Here is a 21,785-nt window from a genome sequence, read left to right as displayed (position 1 = left end):
CTCCCTTTCACTTGTCTCGGTAGAATTGATATAATAATTTTAATGTTCATTGTGTGTGTTCAAAATGTTTAATGTTAACTTTATGTTAATATTGTACAAAATTATTTAAAAAAAAAAACCGACTCATGATTTCGGATATTGGCTGTACAGGAAAGTGATCTGTGCGCCTTTTCAGCACAGAAGATTTTTCTCCCAGTATTTGCAAACCAACAGAATATCACGCACGATTGAAGGGATTACTCGAATCTAATTTAACATGATCGAAACCGAGGCACATAGCTAGTAAAGCTTACACAACCGTGTCCCCATAGCCTAAATGCGTTCGCAAATTGTGATCTTTTGAGCGCAAAAATGAAAAGAATGTTTCTGGGCTCCGGCCTACTTCGCGTTTGCATTACTTAAATCGGTTCGCAAATGTTTTATTGTTTGAAAGGCCGGCCTTTATACTTAGTAAATGATATATTTGATCAGCATAATACTTTGATGTTTTCGGTTCGGAAACTTCTCCATCCACGAATTTGATAAAAGATATCTGCACGGGAGTGCTAGTAATGTATAAATTCGTTAAGCACTAAAATAAAAGTTTAATGGAATCAATCCTTACGCATATTTTGCTTTTTGTGGAAATCTAATAAGGGTTTAGTTGTTATCAATTTGAACGAAGGAAATGAACCAATGTGGCGAATAATCTAAACCTCAAAGAAATACATACGTACCATCGTATAAGGCTTAGATAATTTATACGTCTAAATAGTCTCTTGCTGTTAGACAACCGAAAAAAAATAGCCAAGAATATTTGATCACGCTTTGTGTTAGTGTGCGTGAATTGATCTAAATAGAGGTTAGTTCCAAACATAATTTTTTCAAAGTTTTCACAGCTGTCATAGTTTATCTAGACGGATATATTATCTAAGGTATGAGGATATAATTACTTACCATAATGTTTTACAACAAAAAGCAATAAAAGGTTAGTGAATAAAACAAGCTGTTAATAGAACCATTTATTGTATACCACACAAAAACCAACACCATGATACCATAAAATTATAAGCAACCTCACCTTCAGATGCAGAAGTTTTATTTTTTTTGTGATTATATATAAAAATGCATTTACACTTTGATACAACTTCAATTTCTATACTTTGAGAACAAAAAATGAAATTGTATAACATATGGTATCGAAATAAAAAGCATGTACAAACTAGCTGTTAGTAAATTTATTTATTGCTTATATACTTACTTACTTATATAGTCACTTACGGCAGCTGTCGCAACAGACGATAAAAAGAGGGTAGATAGATTTTTATTTGCTCTTAAGAATTTTGTGTAACTACCCGCATATCAGTCAACCAGCAATTTTAGTGCTTGCAACAATATTAAAAGAAGAATGGCATGAGTAGAGCTACATAATTTTAAAATTAACGAAGTATCGTATATTGATGAATTCATATAAATTATAATAATAAATTTATTTAAGTGTTTATACACAAATTATTGGGAGTCTAGGTATGGAAGTCAAAAGAAAGAAAATATTAAAATTGGTTACAAAATAAATTGTGCAAAAATGCAACGCTATGGGCATAGCGATATTGTTTAAAGAACAATTAACAGCACTTTTCCGTTGTCATTAAGTTTGCTTTCTCCGTTCAACAAGGTAATTAAGTATCAATTGTACGTACTGACCTTCTTTTTACTTAAAATCGGAATAGCTAAGTTTATACAATGTATTATATATTATTATACAGTGAGCAGATAAAGTCTATCGGCAACAGTAACCTTTACCCACAATAATTATAGTTTGTTTTATATTAATATTTTTCTCCCACTTACGTTTCCAACTTGCTCACCATTTACCTTTAGAAGGCTCATTGGAAGACCATTTCACGTGGCATCGTAAGTGACTATATAAGAACAGTGATTAACCGCAACAGCCTTAAACAGTCAACATGATAATGGATCAAAAATGTACACAATTTAAATTAACTGACTTACTACATGTATCAGGTTTAGTACAGTGTTAGTGTCATTAGTTAACCAACACCAAATAGCGTGTCAAATACACAGGAAAGCCACCCTTAGCTACAGCATCAATTCACTAGCCGTTTACGCAATTTTCAACCATTCAATCAAACTTAATTGTCAAACGATCAAATTTAGGCACGGTTCAAATTTATTTGCATAATTACTGCATTCTAAACTATAATTATGGTGACTTTAGAATACAAAACAATTTATTTTATAGAGAGATGAGGAGTAACAGGGGATTTAATGGCGGTGATTGAAAAGTGAACGTTGTGGAGATTTTATCACGAAGAGAAGATGGATGAAAGTATATTAACTGCTCCAATTTATAGAGCAAACGTTAATGGATAACAATTTTTTTTTTTTTGCCACGACTCCAAAAATTACAATAATCGTAACTAGAATTAGATTTATTAATTAGATTGTATAAAAATACGCAACTATTTAAATACTTTTTAGTGCATATTATATCTATTGTTTTGGAATAGTGTATTTGAAGTCGGTTGTTTTTTTGGTAAAAAAATTTATATTTTTTGATTTTTAGTGAATTTGAAGTACACTAACTAAGAATTTGTCTAAATATGTGAAGATATACTAAATTTTAAAATGCAGCAATGAACGTAAGCGCTCAGGATTCTGTAATCAGAACCTAACCAAACTATCTTTGAAATATATCCTTTCCAATAAAAAAAGAATCATCGAAATCGGTTGGCGCGATATTGAGTTATTCGTAAATTTATCATCCACTTTGCTATACGTATGTTTAGCAAATTTAAGATTTTTATGGTTTTCTCATGGATGCCATTGTCAGATCTGGACCAAATTACAATAGGACCACACGGGAAGCACCAGCTTTCAAATTAAAAAAAGAATTATCAAAATCGCTTCACCCAGTCGAAAGTTTTGAGGTAACAAACATTCAAAAAACCGTGGAATGGTGAACCTCCTCCTTTTTTAAAGTCGGTTAAAAACACAAGCAAGCTTTCCGTACAACCGTTAGTACCTTTACCCTGCTGCCCACTATTACTACTAAACTACTATTAAATATCTACAACACAAACAATTCATTTTAAGACTAGTCTAAATAGATTTTTTCAAACGCACCCTCTTAGTCTAAAAGATCTTTAATTAGTAAGAGAGTATAATAAATAGCTACATAATATAATACGTATTAATCTCTAAAACTGGAATATATATACATGATAAGAGCGTTCATCAATAGTGTCATTTTTTTATTATCATCTCCCAATATCTACACAATTTATTTTTTGATAACCGTGAATGAAAGTGATAACCCTCACTTCTGGGATTAATTACACATATCAAATATAAAAACAAAATTTATGAACGATGCGGGACTCGAACGTGCGACCTCTCACGTTGTGTGCGAGCGCTCTTCCACTGAGCCAACCGTTCGAGTATCGTAAAGTTCATAAACCTTGATATGACTTAGTTCAAGCCAATTTGCAACATCTCAAGTCAATTTCTCAATATGCACATATTGAGGTTGAGCATCTTATCAACTGAAAAGTAGATAGTAGTAGCGCCCGCACGGAACGCGAGGGGTTGCGGGTTTGAGTCCCGCATCGTTCATGTTTTTAAATTTAATGTGTGTTTCTAACAATATCGCAATCAAAGTATGTAGATAAGCATTGGACACAGTAAAGAAATCTTGGCGCAATTTTGGTTTTGGCCAACTCAAGTATCAGCGGACGTAATTCCAGAAAAACGTTCCCAATCACAATCATGTCGAAATTTAGTTAAGAACAGAAAACTGGTCACGTGATTCATATTAATAGACTGACAAAAAATGGTAGCTCTACAGTCACTCTTTAAATGACATCATGACTTAGTAGGCCAACCCACATGTATGGCATACACTAATATTTATTAAACTTTAAACACGACTATTTTAAAATGTGATGTTTGTCGCTTGGAACGTTTTTCTGAAATTACGTCCAATTATAAGTGGAATTTGTTTCTACCATCTAACGATTGGAGCAATACGTAATAAGATTGAAAGAACAATCTGAACGTTACGGTATCTAAGGTGATTTTACTTAGAAGTTATTGACAAAAATTATTATATTCTAAAGAAAACTTAAATTTCAAATCTAGATTTCAATGTAAGAATATTCTTGAATATAACAAATAAACTACAATAAAAAATTCAATACACCTAAGATTTCCTATAAAAATAAAATTATTATATTGGAATCATGTACCTATGTAATAATTAAATTTATTTTGATACGAAGATACCCGCGCAGCTTTCAATTAACTATGTCAATTAAGTAAACTTATCAACTTAACAATATGCTTATCCTTTTTTAGTTTAGCCGTATCAGAGATATTAGGCGTGTTCAAACAAACAGTTTTGCTTCTGTCACATATTAAGGTAAAAATTGTATGAAGTATTTTTCTAAGAAAATATTCATTAGAGAAGTCATAATATACAACCAAGACGATTTTATCATGACTACACAAAGTACAAACTATTCTTCGCTATGTTGATAAAGGTAAGACAATTCAAGTGACGTATATAGAATAAATCGACTTACCCGTGACTGGACTCTCCGATTTTCTGTCCTCTTCTCTCTTAACCGGTGACGCTCTGCTCGTCTCTCTCTCGCAGGCGTTCCTTATGAAGCCCCAGTCCTCCTTCAACTTCAGTACTCGCTCGCGCACCTCTGGCGACACCGTCTGCTTCGCGGCGACGCATTCTCGCTCAATGTTGTTGTAGTTCTCTATCACTTCGCGTATCTCCGTCTCCTTCTCTTTCACCGGTGACTAAAGAAAATAAAATAAAATTTTGTTATTTTTATGTTAAAGACAAGTGGTATGAAAGGAACGGTTTCAGTATCCGGCAAAATAATAATTAATTATTTTATAATTGCGGGTCAACTTCTACCATTTATGTCATGCGGGCCTGCCATGAACTCTTATTGCGATTCAATTGACAACCTAAAATTAACTGCTTTGCTATTTCGTACCACGACGTGATTAAAGCTATCTAATTTAGGTTGACGTCAAATCATCTGATGTGAATCGCAATGATGTCAATTGAATGTCAAAAATGATGTCAATTGAATCGCAAACTGATTTAGTTCGTTAATTCATTCGTACCATGAGGTAATATTTCAACCTAAACTGGATAGCTTATGTGTCAAATTGAGCGATTCGAAAAAAGTTGCTGTCTCTTTAGAGGAAAGTGAATCGTGTTGTTAATAACTTTTAAAAAATAGTGAAAACATACAGAAAAGGAAAATTTTATTGGGGAAAGATGAGAATACTTTATTGTACTTTTTTGTAAAAAACAAAATACTGAAAATAAATACCAAAAATGAAAATACTAAAGACGAGGCAGTTTAGGCCCGAGCTATAGCCTGTTTGCAACAACGAATTAAAAAAATGTACTCTGTACTCCTGGCAAATCAAACATCAATGAAGGTGCGTTCATAACTCGTTATTTTTACGAGAACACCTAAGCAAAAATTTATTTTTTATTCAAAGAACTATATTTATTTGTAATTCTACTATTTAATGAGTACATAAAAGGGCTTAATGGTTTATAATTTGACTTCATGGTACGAATTTTAGTGATTCAGTTTAGGTACCTAAACTGACCTGCATCGTAATCGCATCGCTTATCAAAAGTTGATGGTAGGCCCTCTGAAAGGCCTTCCACTCTGAAATGACAGATTTCAAAGATGGCGCACAGGTGTAATACCGCTTTCGCACTAAGTCCGATCCGAATTCGATCCGCACCCGTGAAAACACGGTCTGGAGTAGTCCGCCGTCCGATTTCTTTCCGTCAACCGTTACAAATAGTAACGGTACCGCGTACCCATAAACTGTCTTATTAATAAACGCAATGAAAAGTTACATCAAGTTTAAAATTACTTCTCCCTGTCACGTAATTCTGTAGTGACCAAAGGTGAGATTAAATATTTTTTTTTAAATTTGGAATAACTTCACGTTTAATTTATTATTAAGCTATATATGTAGCTCTATCTGTATACAACAACGATATCATGCGGATGGCAATTAAAATATGTTTCACACTCACAACAAAGTCAGTGGTCGTTGACAAGGCCGAGGGCAAGGCCAGACGCGCCCTGGTCTCCATCGCCCAGGATAAGGCCTCTTCCAGTCGGCTCGTGTACTTGCTCAGCGCAGCTAACTTACTTCGCACGTACTCTCCGTGGGCGGATAAACTTGCCTGAGCCTGTTTCGTAAAAACAATTTATCAACAATGTAAATATTTACAAAGAAATTTTTTAATTGCATTCGACAAGAAGACCGTACCGATCCAAAGCAATTTTCCTTACTTAAGTCACTCAGTGCTAATTAATTATTTAGGGCTTAAATATTTGCACCAGTGGGAGGCTCCTTTGCACAGGTTGCCGGCTAGATTATGGGTAATGCAGCAATGTATAAACATTACTGTGTTTCGGTCTGAAAGGCGCCGCAGTTAGTGAAATTACTGGACAAATGAGACTAAACATCTTATGTCTCAAGGTGACGAGTGCAGTTGTAGTGCCGCTCATAGTTTTTGAGGTTTTGAAGAATCTTGAGCGGAACTGCATTGTAATAGGCAGGGCAAATCAATTACCATCAGCTGAATGTCCTGCTCGTCTCGTCCCTTATTGTCATATAAGAAAATAACCAAGGGCTACCAATATATATCATTAACCAAATGAACTGTAAGAACCATCTTGAAATATAACTAAATAATTCCAAAACATTAGTAACTGATTTTTTTATGATAGCATTCCCTAAAACTTGCTTAGTAATTCAATCGATTCAGAAGAAACGCGACAGGAATTGCTTATAAACTAATCAATCTTGGAGGTGCTCAAAGCAGTCGGACGTGACTTGAAATAATACTTGTACAAGTTTTATTACCTGTAGATAGTCTAGTCAACAAGTTATAAAACTTAATTTACACTGCAAATTAAAATAAATACGATAGTCCGTCGAAGTCATTATGTCGTTCCCATTATTTTGTAAATAAAAAATTGCAAACGTTGCAAATAAATACAAGTTCTCCACAACCGTGTACTTTTTACGAAAAACAAAATGATTTACTTGTTTTAATAAGTATTAAACTAAAAAAAAACAGTGTCATATATACTCTTTGAATAAGACAAAACGTTGTGCGCTTAAGACAACACGAAATTAGTGAGACTTCATCAATGCGAGGTTGCGAGCGAGTCTCCCTCCGTCGATTCGAGCCGATTTTACCCGTTCTACAACTGTGTGTGACAGTTCAGCCATTCAATAACCACAAAATAAAATACACAGATCGCTAAAGGAAGATTTCGTCAAATTCCGTCGCAAACATTTTTCTTCGCGCATTTTTTTTTCTCTTTTATGCAAATAAGGGACGAGACGAGCAGAACGTTCAACTGATGTTACCGTTAAGGATTTTAGAAAAAAACAAAATATCGGAGCGGCACTACAATTGCGCCCGTCACCTTGAGACATAAGATGTAAAGTCTCATTTGCCCAGTAATTTCCCTCGTTACGGTGCCATTCACAATGCTTACACGTTACTGCTTCACGGCAGAAATAGGCGCTTAATATATAGAAATATCGTAGTCGATGCGTCAAACTCGTAAACAGGAACTACTTGTGGTGCCTTGGCGGTACTTTTATCGAGAACTTCTGCCTCAACTATTAAATTAAATTATATATTAAATCAACATCACAGCTTGTTACAATAACGATGTACTAATATTGCTTCGGCGTTTTCTATTTTCTGCGTGCTCAGGCATCTGCGCGACGATCGATCGAGTTATAGCCAATTTAAAAAATATAAATGAATAAATATCAAATTTTACATATCTTACTGTAAAATATGAATTACTTTATACATATCAGATGGGTGATAGTTTAAAAACACACTCACACCCCGCTTCCGACCGTACTAGGGCGTAGTTTCATTGCCTAAAGGTCAGAAGCACGTGTTAAATATCTGGGATAATCAACGATAAGCCTATTAACTAACTACTACGTGGTTAACTAAAATAAAAATGAAACTTTTACGCAAAAATCTAATGTAAAACCGTTACAATTACACGCGTTTTAATTCTTTAAAAGTGTTTTATTTAAACGTGTAACACTCGCGTTAATCAAAGAAAATACAATATACACGTTACTATGATGAAACATTTATAACTGAACAAATTTACAATTACAATTTGAATATTTTTACAGTGCACTAAGTAATGTATTAAAATATCAACACATACGTGGATCTTATAATGTTCTTTTTTCGGGCTGTTAATATTCTTTATTCTTATATCCAAAAACTTCTGTGTTTTTAACTATCGCTGTATAATAACACGTATCGCAGTAATCATGCCGTAAAATTACTGGCTTTTGCATGTGTGGTGTTCGTAATTTAAATTTTATACATTCTATGTCTATGAAATTATATTCTAATTATTTCGAACAGGAGGAAGAGAAGTTTGGTAGGACAGTGGCAAAACAGGTATTTTGTTTTTGAAGTGAAATTACTTGTTTTGCCTTGGAATAGGGTAGGTCCCGTGTCCACATTAACTTAAACATAACAATGTGCCCTCTATCCAGTTTAAATTAAAGGCATGCAAAAACTTAACACTAATTATTTAAATATTAATATTATTGAAAGTATAGATATTTTTTCACACCAATATATTTCCATGTCATGTTAATAGCTATCTCGCTAATCTCTAGCTAGTTTGCATTCCAAGTTATATAGATTTCTGTAAGTATTCAATAGGTTTGTTGTTTTTTGACATGTGGTTTATTTAAATATTCATTAATACTATTAAAATTATTTTCAACCAGCCATTTGAAAAGTCTTGTTATAAACATTTTGTTTGAGGATATGTTTAGACAATTAAAGAGAATCAACCTGTTCTAAGAAAGTAACTTGACCGCGCGAGGATAGCTTTTGTGATAGAGCGACCAGATAACATCTGCCTGCTATCTATCAGATAATAATTGTGTACAAATTACCACAACCACGGAGAAATATCTATCAAGAGAGGAACGATCTATAAAAAAATATGAATTTAATTATGTGTAAATAACAGAGAAAATATTCGTTGGATATGACAATTAACGCATAAAGTCGCAACATAGTTCACGCAATGATAAGAGGGTTACTCTCAAGTTATCGCAGAGCATTTAGCAGGTAAGGGCCGAGAGCTGCAGGTATCACTGGAACGTTGGGAGCCAAGCGCCGCGCTGGAGTGCTCTAAACTATACGCGGTGAGACCCCACGTACAGTCGAGACCAAAATCTATTCAAATATTGATTATTATCTGTCTACGAAAACAATTTTGTGTTTTATATTCTTACTAATCGAAACTCCCGCTAAATGAAATCTCACAAAAATAATCAAAAAGAAAAGAAGGCAAAATGTCAGTCAAAATGTTGTTCACATTGGTATATATTAAAGTTTTCATGTAAGCCAATATATGACAAAAAAAACGAGAAAATATATATTTTTGTATACTTATAGCCTCATTAGTTCTGATTAACATAAAAACAACAACAGATGGGCAGTACTGATATGAAATCAATATAAGAACTCTAAACTACCACATACAATGTTTGTATCAAAAGTCTTACAAAGAATATGTATAAAATATTTTCATGATATATCACGACATTGTCGTCCATTGGTTTTTATTCACCCCTGAGTTTCTATAATCCCTGATTAATCAGCTTTAGCCAGGTTAGGCTAAATAATCTAGCTTTCACACCAGATTCGGTTTCGGCACAAAAATCTACCGATAATTCAGCCGGATTCGCGGACTGTTTGACAAATTATTGTTCCAGAAAGTGTGTTACGATTTTTGTTAATTTAAATCAGTAATATCAAATACCTACACTTATTTATTTACTTCAATTATTATTTTTCTTAATTTAAAGTGTCTGAATTAAATATCCCTTTTTTTATGGAATAGGAGGACAAACGAGCGTACGGGTCACCTGGTGTTAAGTGATCACCGCCGCCCACATTCTCTTGCAACACCAGAGGAATCACAAGAGCGTTGCCGGCCTTTAAGGAAGGTGTACGCGCTTTTTTTGAAGGTACCCACGTAGTATCGTCCCGGAAACACCGCACAAGGAAGCTCAATCCACAGCTTTGTAGCACGTGGAAGAAAGCTCCTTGAAAACCGCACTGTGGAGGACCGCCACACATCCAGATGGTGGGGATGATATCCTAACTTGCGGCGTGTCGTGCGAAGGTGGAATTCGGCGGCAGGAATCAGGAATAATTAATCAAAAGATTTTGAACACGTCTTAAAAAGTGCATGTATAAAGTCTTGTTTCGTTCGGACACTATCCTGTACCTCGGTAATATAGAAGTGAATTAAGTTTATAAAATATGTTCAGTGTTAATCTGGGTGCGCTGGGTAACTCAAAAAACTGACATCAACAGTATATGTTTTAAAACCACTGCACAGGACTGTACAGACCGTCAGACGGTCGGTCGAGAGCCATTCAGTCCTGCCGTGTGGCGTGCAGCAATCCCCCCTCCTTAAGGGACCCCGCGACCCTCGTCCTTTACCCCTTATTGTTACACCTAGTCACGTCCCGCACACCGGCCGATAATTATATCAAATGAATACGCGAATTAGCTATTATTCGCACAAGAAGTGGCGGTCATTTCGCATTAAAATTTGACACTTTCACGACACTGTCAAAACAATGATAATTCTGAAGTTTTCCGAATAACAAGCTGCCTTGCAAATAAACGCGGGAAACGTAATACGTCCGAACAAACCATTCGTAAGCAAAATGTCTATTTGTAAACATTTTACATATTATTGGTAATATGCTTAGTTATAACTTTATGCCAATTATATTTGTAAGGCCGTTTGTGTTTAATCTTAACAATTAATATACAAATATTTGTTATTTATAATATAACTATAAATAAATAGTTCAGTTTTTGAATTATATCCAAAACAGTGCTTTAAAGCTTTGCAAATGCGGATAGTAAACACGGCGTATCCTTGTGATAATATAATTATGAAAGTTCATTGTTATGGAAACTACGACTCAAAATAGTGATAACCAAACTTTGCACTTGGCTCCTATATTGTAGCAATGATCAAAAACAAAATTAAGAAAATCATAAAAGTAATTTATTCCTTCCCCTAGAATTCGATAACTCGTAACTCAGAGAATAAAACCAGAGTTTAATCAAATTCTGACAAGCAATAAGAAGCAGCATATAAAAATTCAGCCTGTATAATCACATCAGTAGACAAAAGCCTCACCCCAGCTACCGCTAAGCTCCTGCAACAGACACATGTCCCCTAACAAATAGGATAATTCGCACACCATTACGACTCCCGGATAGACAATTACTAGTTATTACTCGATAAGTATGTGGGGAACGAGAGCCGTTTGTTTGTTTAGAAAGAGCTTTATAATGAGAACAGTTAAGGGTCATCTCATAGTTAAATCAAGTGCATGAATAAAGCAACAGGAAGCCCTTATGGCGTAGCAGGTACCAATTTCTCACCGTCTATCAGAGAGCTGTATTTCAGATACCGCAATAAGGCCCGGTATCCACCAAAGCGGAGAGGAGAGGAGATGTATCTTGATAACCAATCAGATTTTGTTATTTCCACATCTCCTCTCCGCTTAGCTCCGGTGGAAATGTATCAAGCGGAGATGAGAGGAGATGTCCCATTTTTCTATAGAATTATGAGCCGCGTTGAGCGATCAAGCGGCGCGGCAGAGTGGAGATGCGTGAAGGCAGGTGCATTCTCCCCGCGCCTCGCGCACCCGAACGCGTCTTTTGATGTAGACATCATTTGACTGATTTCGACCTCTCACAGCTCACATCCTCTTCGCTTTGGTGGATATCGGGCCTAAGTAGCTATGACACAGCCATAAGAATGCCCATAAGTTCTGTTTTAATAGCGTAATATTTTTTATAAAACTTGTATGTTTTTATTTAAATAAAATACTTTTTAAAGGATTAAAACGCAGGTACTGTGTTTTGTATCTGTATTATTTACATCAGGTATTTGCCTAAAAGTTACATTTTTGTTTTTAGTTACAGGCGCAGTCCAACTGAAAAAGTGCCAAGCAGGGGGTAAAATAAATAACTTACAAACATCTACGCAAATACCTCATATAAAATATACAGTAAGAGGTACACGCGTTTTAAAACTTTAACAAGAATTTTATCTTTCCTTCACTCGCGTTAAAGAAAATACTACGTTTTTATTTATGGAAGTCTCAGCAACAATTAAAATAGAATTTTTTTATGCACGCCTTTAATCCGTCTGGAAATGAATCTATGCAATAATGCACTGTTTCCATGTGAAATTAAGACACTGCTTGTTGTAGAGATTATTAAGCGACTCGATATCGGCGTGTCGTGTAGAACAGGCCATTCTAAAACTGAACATTATTTGAATCCTACGATCGAATCGTAGATCTGGGCTAGACGAAGGCCAGCCTTCAACTCATCGAAATTTAGTCACTGCTTGTTCTAGAGATTTCCTATGAAACTCGATATCTGCGTATCGCCGAGAGCAGGCCATTCCAAATCTGAACATTATTTTAGTCTATGGGGTTCAGATGTGGACTAGACGAGAGCCAGTCTTCATCTCTTATAGAGTCCAGAACATCCAGCCTTCAAGGATCTTGATTGTGCCACCCTATTTAAATTAAGTAGGGATTGAGTTGGCGCATGTTCTGTATATCGACGATAAGCACCAACTTTCAGGTCTTCTTTGATGATACACGTAAGAGTACTAGCGGGAATCTTTATTTCTCAGGATATTTTTTTAGTTCCTCTGAGGATTTCGGCAAATTCTGGCTCTTACAGCCTTTTTGGCTCTAACAGTACGCCCCGATCGATTATGGTCCTCGACAGACATGGATAGATATATAGATAGATAGTACGAACCACGATCATAAGAGTGATTTCTTGTCTTTGAAGTGTTTTGAAAGCGATAGTCTCCATATCCAATTTGTGGAAGGGCAATCATTGTAATTCTGTTACAGTTGATTCTATTATGGCTAAAAAAATATGTGACATGATCGAAGTTTCTATAATAATAAAAAAATCCCTCCATTATTTATAATTTTAATTGTACGCCGAGAAAAGATCTCCTCACAAAGGTCACGTACCTCCGCTTAAAAAGTAGATACATTTTTTTTTGTTACAACAAATAAATTTTTTAATAAATTATGGTATCTTCTAGAAACTTGAATTAATTAATCCCCGTCAAAAAATCAAGTCACTTAAGTACGAGATACTATGATTTTACTTGACACATTATGTTCAAAAAGCTGATGTTTGTTTTGAATCATGAATCGACACAATACCTGTTATCGAGGAAAAAAACAAATAATACATCTTCTTGGGGAAAATTAAAGCAATGTAATTTACATACATTTAATGATATAATTGCACAAGTAAATTACAAGAGGCGCCCTCAGCTAGGGGCTCCGGTGAGTTAATACTAAGTGTCCATTGTTAGAGCCCTCGGTTACTATGGCTCGTATTTCTATTCAAACAGAATCTTTTATTATAGCATTAATTTTGTATATGTGAACAAATCACGTAGTTATGTTTGCTTCTTTTGTCATTAGAGTAACAGAAATTTTATTTTGAAAAATGCACTCTGTAGAGAAAGGATTAAGATTATTAATATGAAACATTTGCAATAAAAAAATAGTGCACGTGTCTTATATTAATAAAACAACCAGCCAGGAAATTCTTCAGCGTCAAATGCGCATCACGCTCCCTCGGGAAATCTGTAAAAACTGTGTCATGTACGTGGGAGATGTTAAACATCTCAGTGAATTTTGAAAAAAACAAAAAGACACGGGTTGCGCTCCGGGAGTAACGGCAGAAGTGAAAACTTGAACGTTGTGCATTTTTTAATATATCGAAATGGTTAGGGAATACTATACTACTAGCATTTATGTGGTTCAATACAATATTCATTTTTTGCGTTATCGTACCCAAAAATGACAATTTATGTTACATAAAAAAAACACTTCGGAATTATTATAATTATTTTACATTAAAATGTTTATCTCTCAGAAAATCAACTTTCAACTATAATTTCAACGACTGTCTTACGAATTTTCGATCATGCCACGTGTCCTGACGCGAGTTTAACATTTTATATCCATTCCAAGAAAAGTGCTCTACGTCGCTGAAGAAGTTTTCACTTAAAACAATTAATATCCCAGTGGTATGAAGGAATCGAATTAGTTACCTTGGCAGGCGGATAACCCGGCAGATACATGATACATACACTATTTGCAAGCGATACTAGTGAGTTATTGGTGATTATTTTTACAGATACATAATAAGGAGTATATATAACAGACTGTCACGACGTGAAGTATATTATTTGCGGAATTGTACTGGTACTCTCCGAACCCTAAGGTTTACACGTAACAATATCAATTTCATCAGTAGCTAAAGCTACTTTTTGCGTGGTGTTGACTTAAAAAAATTTGGTTGAGTATTTATCGATAAAGTTAGGTTATATCTTTATTTATCGATATATATATGTATGGACACTAATAACTGTAACCACATCCTAGTCACCACGTCGCTTCAATCGTAATCCTCTCCCGCGTAATAGACGACACGGGCGGGCAGCACAGTAATTAATCAGGGCGCGAGTCCGCCGGTCGACCAGCTAACCATCTGACCAGCCCCTAACGAGGGACGGCCTGTCTAATTAACAAACAACTCGGAGCGACATTAGCGCTAACATCGCATTTACGATCCCGTCTCGCTCCGTGTGCCTTGTCATTTATGGCTGCGGGCTTTTTGACCTTTTGCAATAAACGTAGCCATGATAAAGTGAATTTATATTTCGAATGTTATCTTGCGATCCTCCTGTATTAAACTTACAGTACATTAAGAAACTATCCCAGCGGAAACTCCATAGGGAGTGCCACTTGCGCCTCTCTCCCCAAAGAGAAGGTCGCCATCGATGTAGGCTTAGAGGGCACCTGCCCAAAGCCTGCAGGTGGTGTTTAGTGGGTAGGCACCTAGGTTTTCACGTGAGTCCCACATAACCAACGCAGACTTAGGCTGCGTTGGTATGCATGAGCATTCACCACCTCCCTCCCGTCGTTATCCCGGAGGGTAGCCCTTTCCCTTGTTTGGGCGCAAAAAAAAATGGGAAACTGGTCAAGTTCAAGTATTAATCGCACACGATGGATTCCAAGGGCTCGACAAACAGCAGACGGTTCCGTACCAGAATAGAGACTAAAGGAAACGCTATTATAGTCTCTACTGACAGTTGCTGCTACAATAGTCTGTTTAAAAAGCCACTTAAGTAAAAATTCATTAAATTTATAACACATAATTTTTTGTATCGAGATTCCGAGAAACCGTATTCCGATACTAGGCGGGGCATTAAGCGGAGTATTGTCGAAGAGCGTAGATACCAGAAATGGAATTTTATGTGGTTAAAGCTCAAAATCGAATCTTCTGGGGATAATCGTTATGAAGCAAGGCTCTATAATATAGAATTTCAATTGAATATAGAAATTGGCCGAAAGAAATCACAATAATTCGCCAACTATTTCAATTTACAAATATATAGTGTAAAAGTACAAGGATGATATATATGGTACATACGAACATCACTACCTATTAGCTGAAGTCGGTAACCCGTAGCCCGTATAATGATTGAGGTTTAACGCCGCATAGCGTAGCGATTATGTCTCGCAGTGTATACATTTATTTAGACAGAGTTCTGTTACTATAGGGTCACCCTAATTTGATATGGAGGCGTGCTTTCTCATTCACACAGAACCATTCTTTTATGTCAGCCTAGCCTCTGCGAAAAATTTAAAACTTTAATCGACTTTTATGTATTTGTTCGTGAAGAGTATATTTGACATTACACGTACAAAAGAACGATTGTCAATTTTATACTAGTATCAATGTTAGTCGGTGTAACCCCTCTTTCAGGTGCCTTTTCAGTACAAGTTGTCCTGACCGTCAGCTTAGCGAATTTCACGCTGTCTTGTGCCGAGCGAAACAGGTCTCCCACTCTGTCAATACTGGTCTATCATAAGATATAATCTGATATGATATTTTTCTGTATGTGCTTGGAGTTAACATGTTAGTTGATTGGTGTTTTTTCTTACGTAGGGGATGTACGTAAGAATATAATGCGCCCATAGAATGAAAGCCAGATTTTTTTTTTTATGTTTCGAACATCGTAAATTAGGCAGAAACATTAGACATTAGTTAGTTTTGTGATATATCAAGATATATATTTAAGATTAATTGTTATGTACTGCGTGCCTCGCTCCGTCTATTGTTCTATCTTGGTCTGAGCTCACATTCTACTCGGTCTAGACTGTGCTTTGATTTATACATCGCCAACGTTCGCTATTCAATTTTGTCCGTGTTTAACTTTAACTCTAGTCCATTTACACCTGTTTGCTGAAATTACAACTATAATTTATGAAATTACAAAACACCTCCGACCTGTACTCAATAACTCTAAATTTTTTTATACGAATATACACACACTCTGGAGTGGGAGGCTCCTTTGCACAGGATTCCGGCCAGATTTTGGGTACCACAACGGCGCCTATTTCTGCCGTGAAGCAGTAATGTGTTAGCATTACTGTGTTTCGGTCTGAAGGGCGCCGTATCTAGTGAAATTACTGGGCAAATGAGACCCAACATCTTATGTCTCAAGGTAACGAGCGCAGTTGTAGTTGTACTCAGACTTTTTGGGATTTTTCAAGAATCCTGGGCGGCACTGCATTGTAATGGGCAGGGCGTATCCATTACCATCAGCTGTACGTCCTGCTCGTCTCGTCCCTTATTTTCATTAAAAAAAAACTCTACTTTGAACAGTGCGTACCTTGTAATACGCCACATGGTCACCGGTGAAAATTACTCCAGATTAGTCGACCTGAAACCCACTCAGAATTTAAGGTACCACTAAATTATCCATTAGAGTTAATCGCTTAGAGCTTTTGCGTTCCTAGAGTTTGGATGGAACTTTTGCATTTTGACATCTATCACCGTCTATATCGCCAGGCACTCATGTAACCAGCAGTGCTCAATACACTACAAAAAACTTACCAGTAATCATGTTTTTAATTAGGTCATAATGAAACTTATTAATGTAAGGGATAACATCACTTCGAATAAGTTCAGCTTTAATGAAAAAAACTGGCAAGAAACCCATTGCCTTTTCTTGATATAGAAAAAAAAACACTTCCCAACCGTTGGTAAACATAATATCAAAACATATTATTTATAAAACATGTGCATTTAAGCTATTCCTTTTAAATTTTACACTGAGCGCCTACGTGATTGAAATACATAAAATGTTTTAGAACATATTAGAGCTTTAAAGCTCACTCGTATACGGGCTCGTGTGCCTAAATACAGTAGATTTCATCGTGAAAATATAAAATGTTTAACAAATTTTCTACATACATGTACATCCATCCAATTATTAACAATTATAATTTTTAAAATTAAAAACCCTCACTTCTTGGCTTAATAACACAAATTAAATTTGAAAACAACAACATGAAGGATGTGGGATCCTTAAAAATAAAAGATTGTTTACATTTGAAAGAGCGACATCTCAAGTCTATCTCTTAATATGCAAATATTGGGGTTGAGCAGGTTATCAACTGTAAAGTAGATCCTGTAGATGAAGCCACAACTTGAGAGTTGAACAAAGACATATCAAGATTAATGAAATTTAAGTCACTCGAACGTTTGGCACAGCGTAAGAGCGCTCGCATGGAGGTCGCGGGTTCGAGTCCCGCATTGTTCATAAATTTTGATTCTTAATTTAATTTGTGTCATCCAATTATACTTACGTAAAATGTAATACAGAATAAGATGAAGAAAAGACATATGACATAAGAACGCTGGACGATTCGCAGGGTTACTCCTCATGCTAATTGTCGTCCTCATTCATAGATCTCGTAATTTCCAAAGCAAGATCTACGAACACGACCCAAAATATAAAGAGTTAAAAAAGGGCATTTATTTTCTCAAACTTGATTCATTTATTTCCTTTTTGATGTCATTTCTAATATACTAGGTACTACTACTGCTTCGGAAACAAATGCGGTACAAGTGAGACTTCATATCTCTACGAAAATAAAATCTGAATGGCACTTTGACGGCCTGAAGTATTCTTCTTTTTGCATTTTTGATAAACCTATACATAAGGTACCTATGGTTTGAATACATTCACCGCCATATCATAAAGTAACGTCTTCGAGCAACCGCTAACTTTACTCAAAATAACTCACATTATCGCTCTTAAACTTAAATTTACGGGCACTTAGCGAACTTAAAGCGGTCTCAATGCGTTCACCAGAGCTGTTGCGAATCAGGAAGACTTCACTGATATATAGGAAGAGCTTAAACATGAGTTGCTAACTATTAAAGTAATGGGAGAACATTATACATTAAGGTAATAATAAATTATGATTTTAGGGGCTTAATTAGCTTATATTCATATAAAAAATACCGGGCAAATGAGACTTAACATCTTATGTCAGGGTGACGAGTGAAATTGTAATGCCGCTCAAAATTTTAGAGTTTTTAAAGTATCCTGAGCAGTAATGCATTGCAATGGGCAGGGTGTATCAATTACCATCAGCCGAAGGTCCTGCTCGTCTCATCCCTTATTATCATAAAAAAAATATAACTACTTGGAATATTGCCACATCCCTTTTATTACAAATAAAACGTAGATATTAAAGGGCAATTGCTTTCTGATACTACATTAGGAACATATAAATCAGTAGTTTCCAGTAGCGGTGGTATACGTTAATGTTGTGGTCATTACAGTTGGTTGACTGAATTGTTTTCATGACGAACATAAAACAGTATGGTACCTAAATAAATAAATTCACTGAGATTTGGCTCCACTTATCGAGTATAGGGTCACGTGTAGTCTTGCAGCTACATTTTCAGGATCGTATCTGAATAACAAAACGTATTATTTTTGACCGGAAGCACAAAAAAAGCATACAATGAACATACAACTTGTAAAAAGTGAATAGATGGAACAAAACAATAAAACAACACACAACCGTAGCGATATTATCAAAGTAGCGGCCAAATTTTACAGAGACTTAAACAGCACCAACGACAACCAAATTTTCAGTAATAGTAGATACTACTTTATTACGAAATCAGAATGTAATTCGAAGGAAATAACGTAAATCGAAGTAAGTGTAGTAGAAAGCGCCTTAAAAAATCTAAAAACAGACAAAAGTCCCGGTTCAGACTACATCAAGTTTAAAACTAGCTCTGCCGATACTAACTAATCCCTTAACTCAATTATTCAACAAAGTTTACCAGTGGGAGGCTCCTTCGCACAGGAAACCGGCTAGATTATGGGTACCATAACGGCGCCTATTTCTGCCGTGAAGCAGTAATGTGTAAACATTACTGTGTTTCGGTCTGAAGGGCGCCGTAGCTAGTGAAATTACTGGGCAAACGAGACTTAACATCTTGTCTTAAAGTGACGAGCGCAAATGTAGTGTCGCTCAGAATTTTTGGGTATTTCAAGAATCCCGAGCGGCACTGCATTGTAGGGTAGGGCGTATCAATCACCATCAGCTCAACGTCCTGCTCGTCTCGTCCCTTATGACGATCGGTCTTGCGCTGCTGTCATCTAACCTACTCCGGTGATCTTGGCAAGCGCATTGCGTCTTGAAATTGTATTATGCTAAAGCCGACCGAGTCCTTAGCTCAATTTATAATCTTTTCGAGTATTTCTCATCGCTTTGACAAAGTTTCAAATTTAACAAAGAAAGGTAATATTTGAATATTATCTCTCTACCGCAATACCTACCCCAGTTCGAGTATATCAATTATATAATATTAATAATAACCCAGTCATCACAAACTCTGCTTTTTTTCTTAAATACAATATAACAAGTAGGTAGGTTGCTTGACGCAACCAATGTACTTTTTAAACTTTGGAGCTTTCCCTTAAAAGTCCTCAACGTAACAATATAGTTCTCATATTCGTGTCATTTGACTTTTGACCAAAATGAATAAATGATTTCTGATTCGATTTCCTTGTTGACTTAAAAAATCTACAATTTGTATGCTCAAAATTTACCCTTATAAAAATACTGTTGGATCATAAATTTACATTCGGTTATATCGCTTGCCAATGAAAAATCATAATATCGAAATAAAATTTAGTCGTCCGACTAAATCCCTATAAACTTTATCCGTTAAAGAGTAACAGAAAAACAGACACACCATTTTTTTTATGGAATAGGAGGACAAACGAGCCTACGGGTCACCTGGTGTTAAGTGATCACCGCTGCCCACATTCTCTTGCAACACCAGAGGAATCACAAGAGCGTTGCCGGCCTTTAAGGAAGGTGTACGCGCTTTTTTTGAAGGTACCCATGTCGTATCGTCCCGGAAACACCGCACAAGGAACCTCATTCCACAGCTTCGTAGTACGAGGAAGAAAGCTCCTTGACAAAAACCGCACTGTGGAGGACCGCCACACAGCCAGATGGTGGGGATGATATCCTAACTTGTGGCGTGCGAAGGTTTAGGTGGAACCTTTCGCATTTATAATATGGGTATAGATATTTTGTTATTCATTTCTCATTTATGGTTTACGAAATATATGCATTACGAATTTACATTAGCATTTACGAATGAGATAACAATTATAATTTAACTATTTATATTTATAAGAGGTGTGCAATAAATTACTAAATTGCAAATCACAATAAATGAAATTATTTTGATTTATAATGTTTTTCCCAAGAGATTTTACTGATAAATTTGCACCAAGCTTAGCATATTCTCTGCTTACTTAGCAATCAATATAACGATTTCATGAATACTGTATAATATTTCCAAACATCGCTCAGGTCCGAGCGAATTTATCGGCCAATTTTACGGTGCCAACATATGCGCCCACAAAACCACGATCTTCATTACTCCCGCCCAATGATTTATGTAGCGCTGTTACTTGAACCATATTACAAACACGCGAAGCAGTCTTTGCATAATCTGCCACTACGTGCGACTGGAATTTTATTTATTTGATGTTTTTGTTAATTTATCAAACATTGATATGCTACAAAGTGTGAAAAACCTGTGATTGTTAGTATCTTCTATTTTCATTTTCTAACAAAATCTTCTTAAATAACATCAACATAAAATCAAACGCATGAAAATTAACTAAACATAAAAAAAAAAAAGTCACAATGTCACGCATCATCGACCCGCTCCCTCCGAGTCCCCTCAACTTCATCTTCTTCGTGACACTCTTGGCAGAGCGGTCATGGTCATCACAAAGTGTCATCTTTTGGGCAGATGTGATTCACCCCACGAGAATTCGCCACTTTTCCCTGTTGGCCGACAGCCTGGTACACTCTTTCAATGGACCGCCCACAGTAGGCTTAACTTGGTCGGTCCATCGCATGGGCGACCTTCCTCGCCCCCTTAACGTGTCACCTAATTTATAGATAGACCCTTATTAATGATATGGCAAGTACAGCAAATATAATAAACCTGTTGCAGCTCGTCGCGTATGTTCTTGATGTAGTCGGCGTTCTTTGTCTGGCCACGAAGCAGCTCTTCCGCGTCTCTTGCACTAGCACTCAACTCCTCTTCGCGAGCCTGAGAGAAAATGTTATGTTAACATGAGTTTTAACTTTTTACTTTTTGTATAAATAAACAAAAATCTTATTATGCAAATTGAAAAATGGAA

General features: G+C 35.9%; 1 protein-coding gene across 1 annotated transcript in view; it reads right to left on the bottom strand.

Annotated features, from left to right (window-relative positions):
• Positions 1 to 21,785, bottom strand: part of LOC126975575 (dystrophin, isoforms A/C/F/G/H) — a 657,038-nt gene that overhangs the window by 546,227 nt on the left and 89,026 nt on the right. Inside the window, exons 38-40 of the mRNA XM_050823519.1 lie at positions 21,587 to 21,694; positions 6,092 to 6,250; positions 4,584 to 4,812 (exon numbers count right to left, since the gene is read on the bottom strand). Of these exons, the coding sequence (XP_050679476.1) occupies positions 4,584 to 4,812; positions 6,092 to 6,250; positions 21,587 to 21,694 (496 nt within the window). The remainder of the gene's footprint in view (positions 1 to 4,583; positions 4,813 to 6,091; positions 6,251 to 21,586; positions 21,695 to 21,785) is intronic.

Source organism: Leptidea sinapis, chromosome 36 (genome assembly GCF_905404315.1).
Source record: "Leptidea sinapis chromosome 36, ilLepSina1.1, whole genome shotgun sequence".
Classification (NCBI taxonomy): domain Eukaryota; kingdom Metazoa; phylum Arthropoda; class Insecta; order Lepidoptera; family Pieridae; genus Leptidea; species Leptidea sinapis.
Note: the sequence above shows the minus strand (reverse complement) of the source record. Positions and strands in the feature narration are given on the sequence as shown.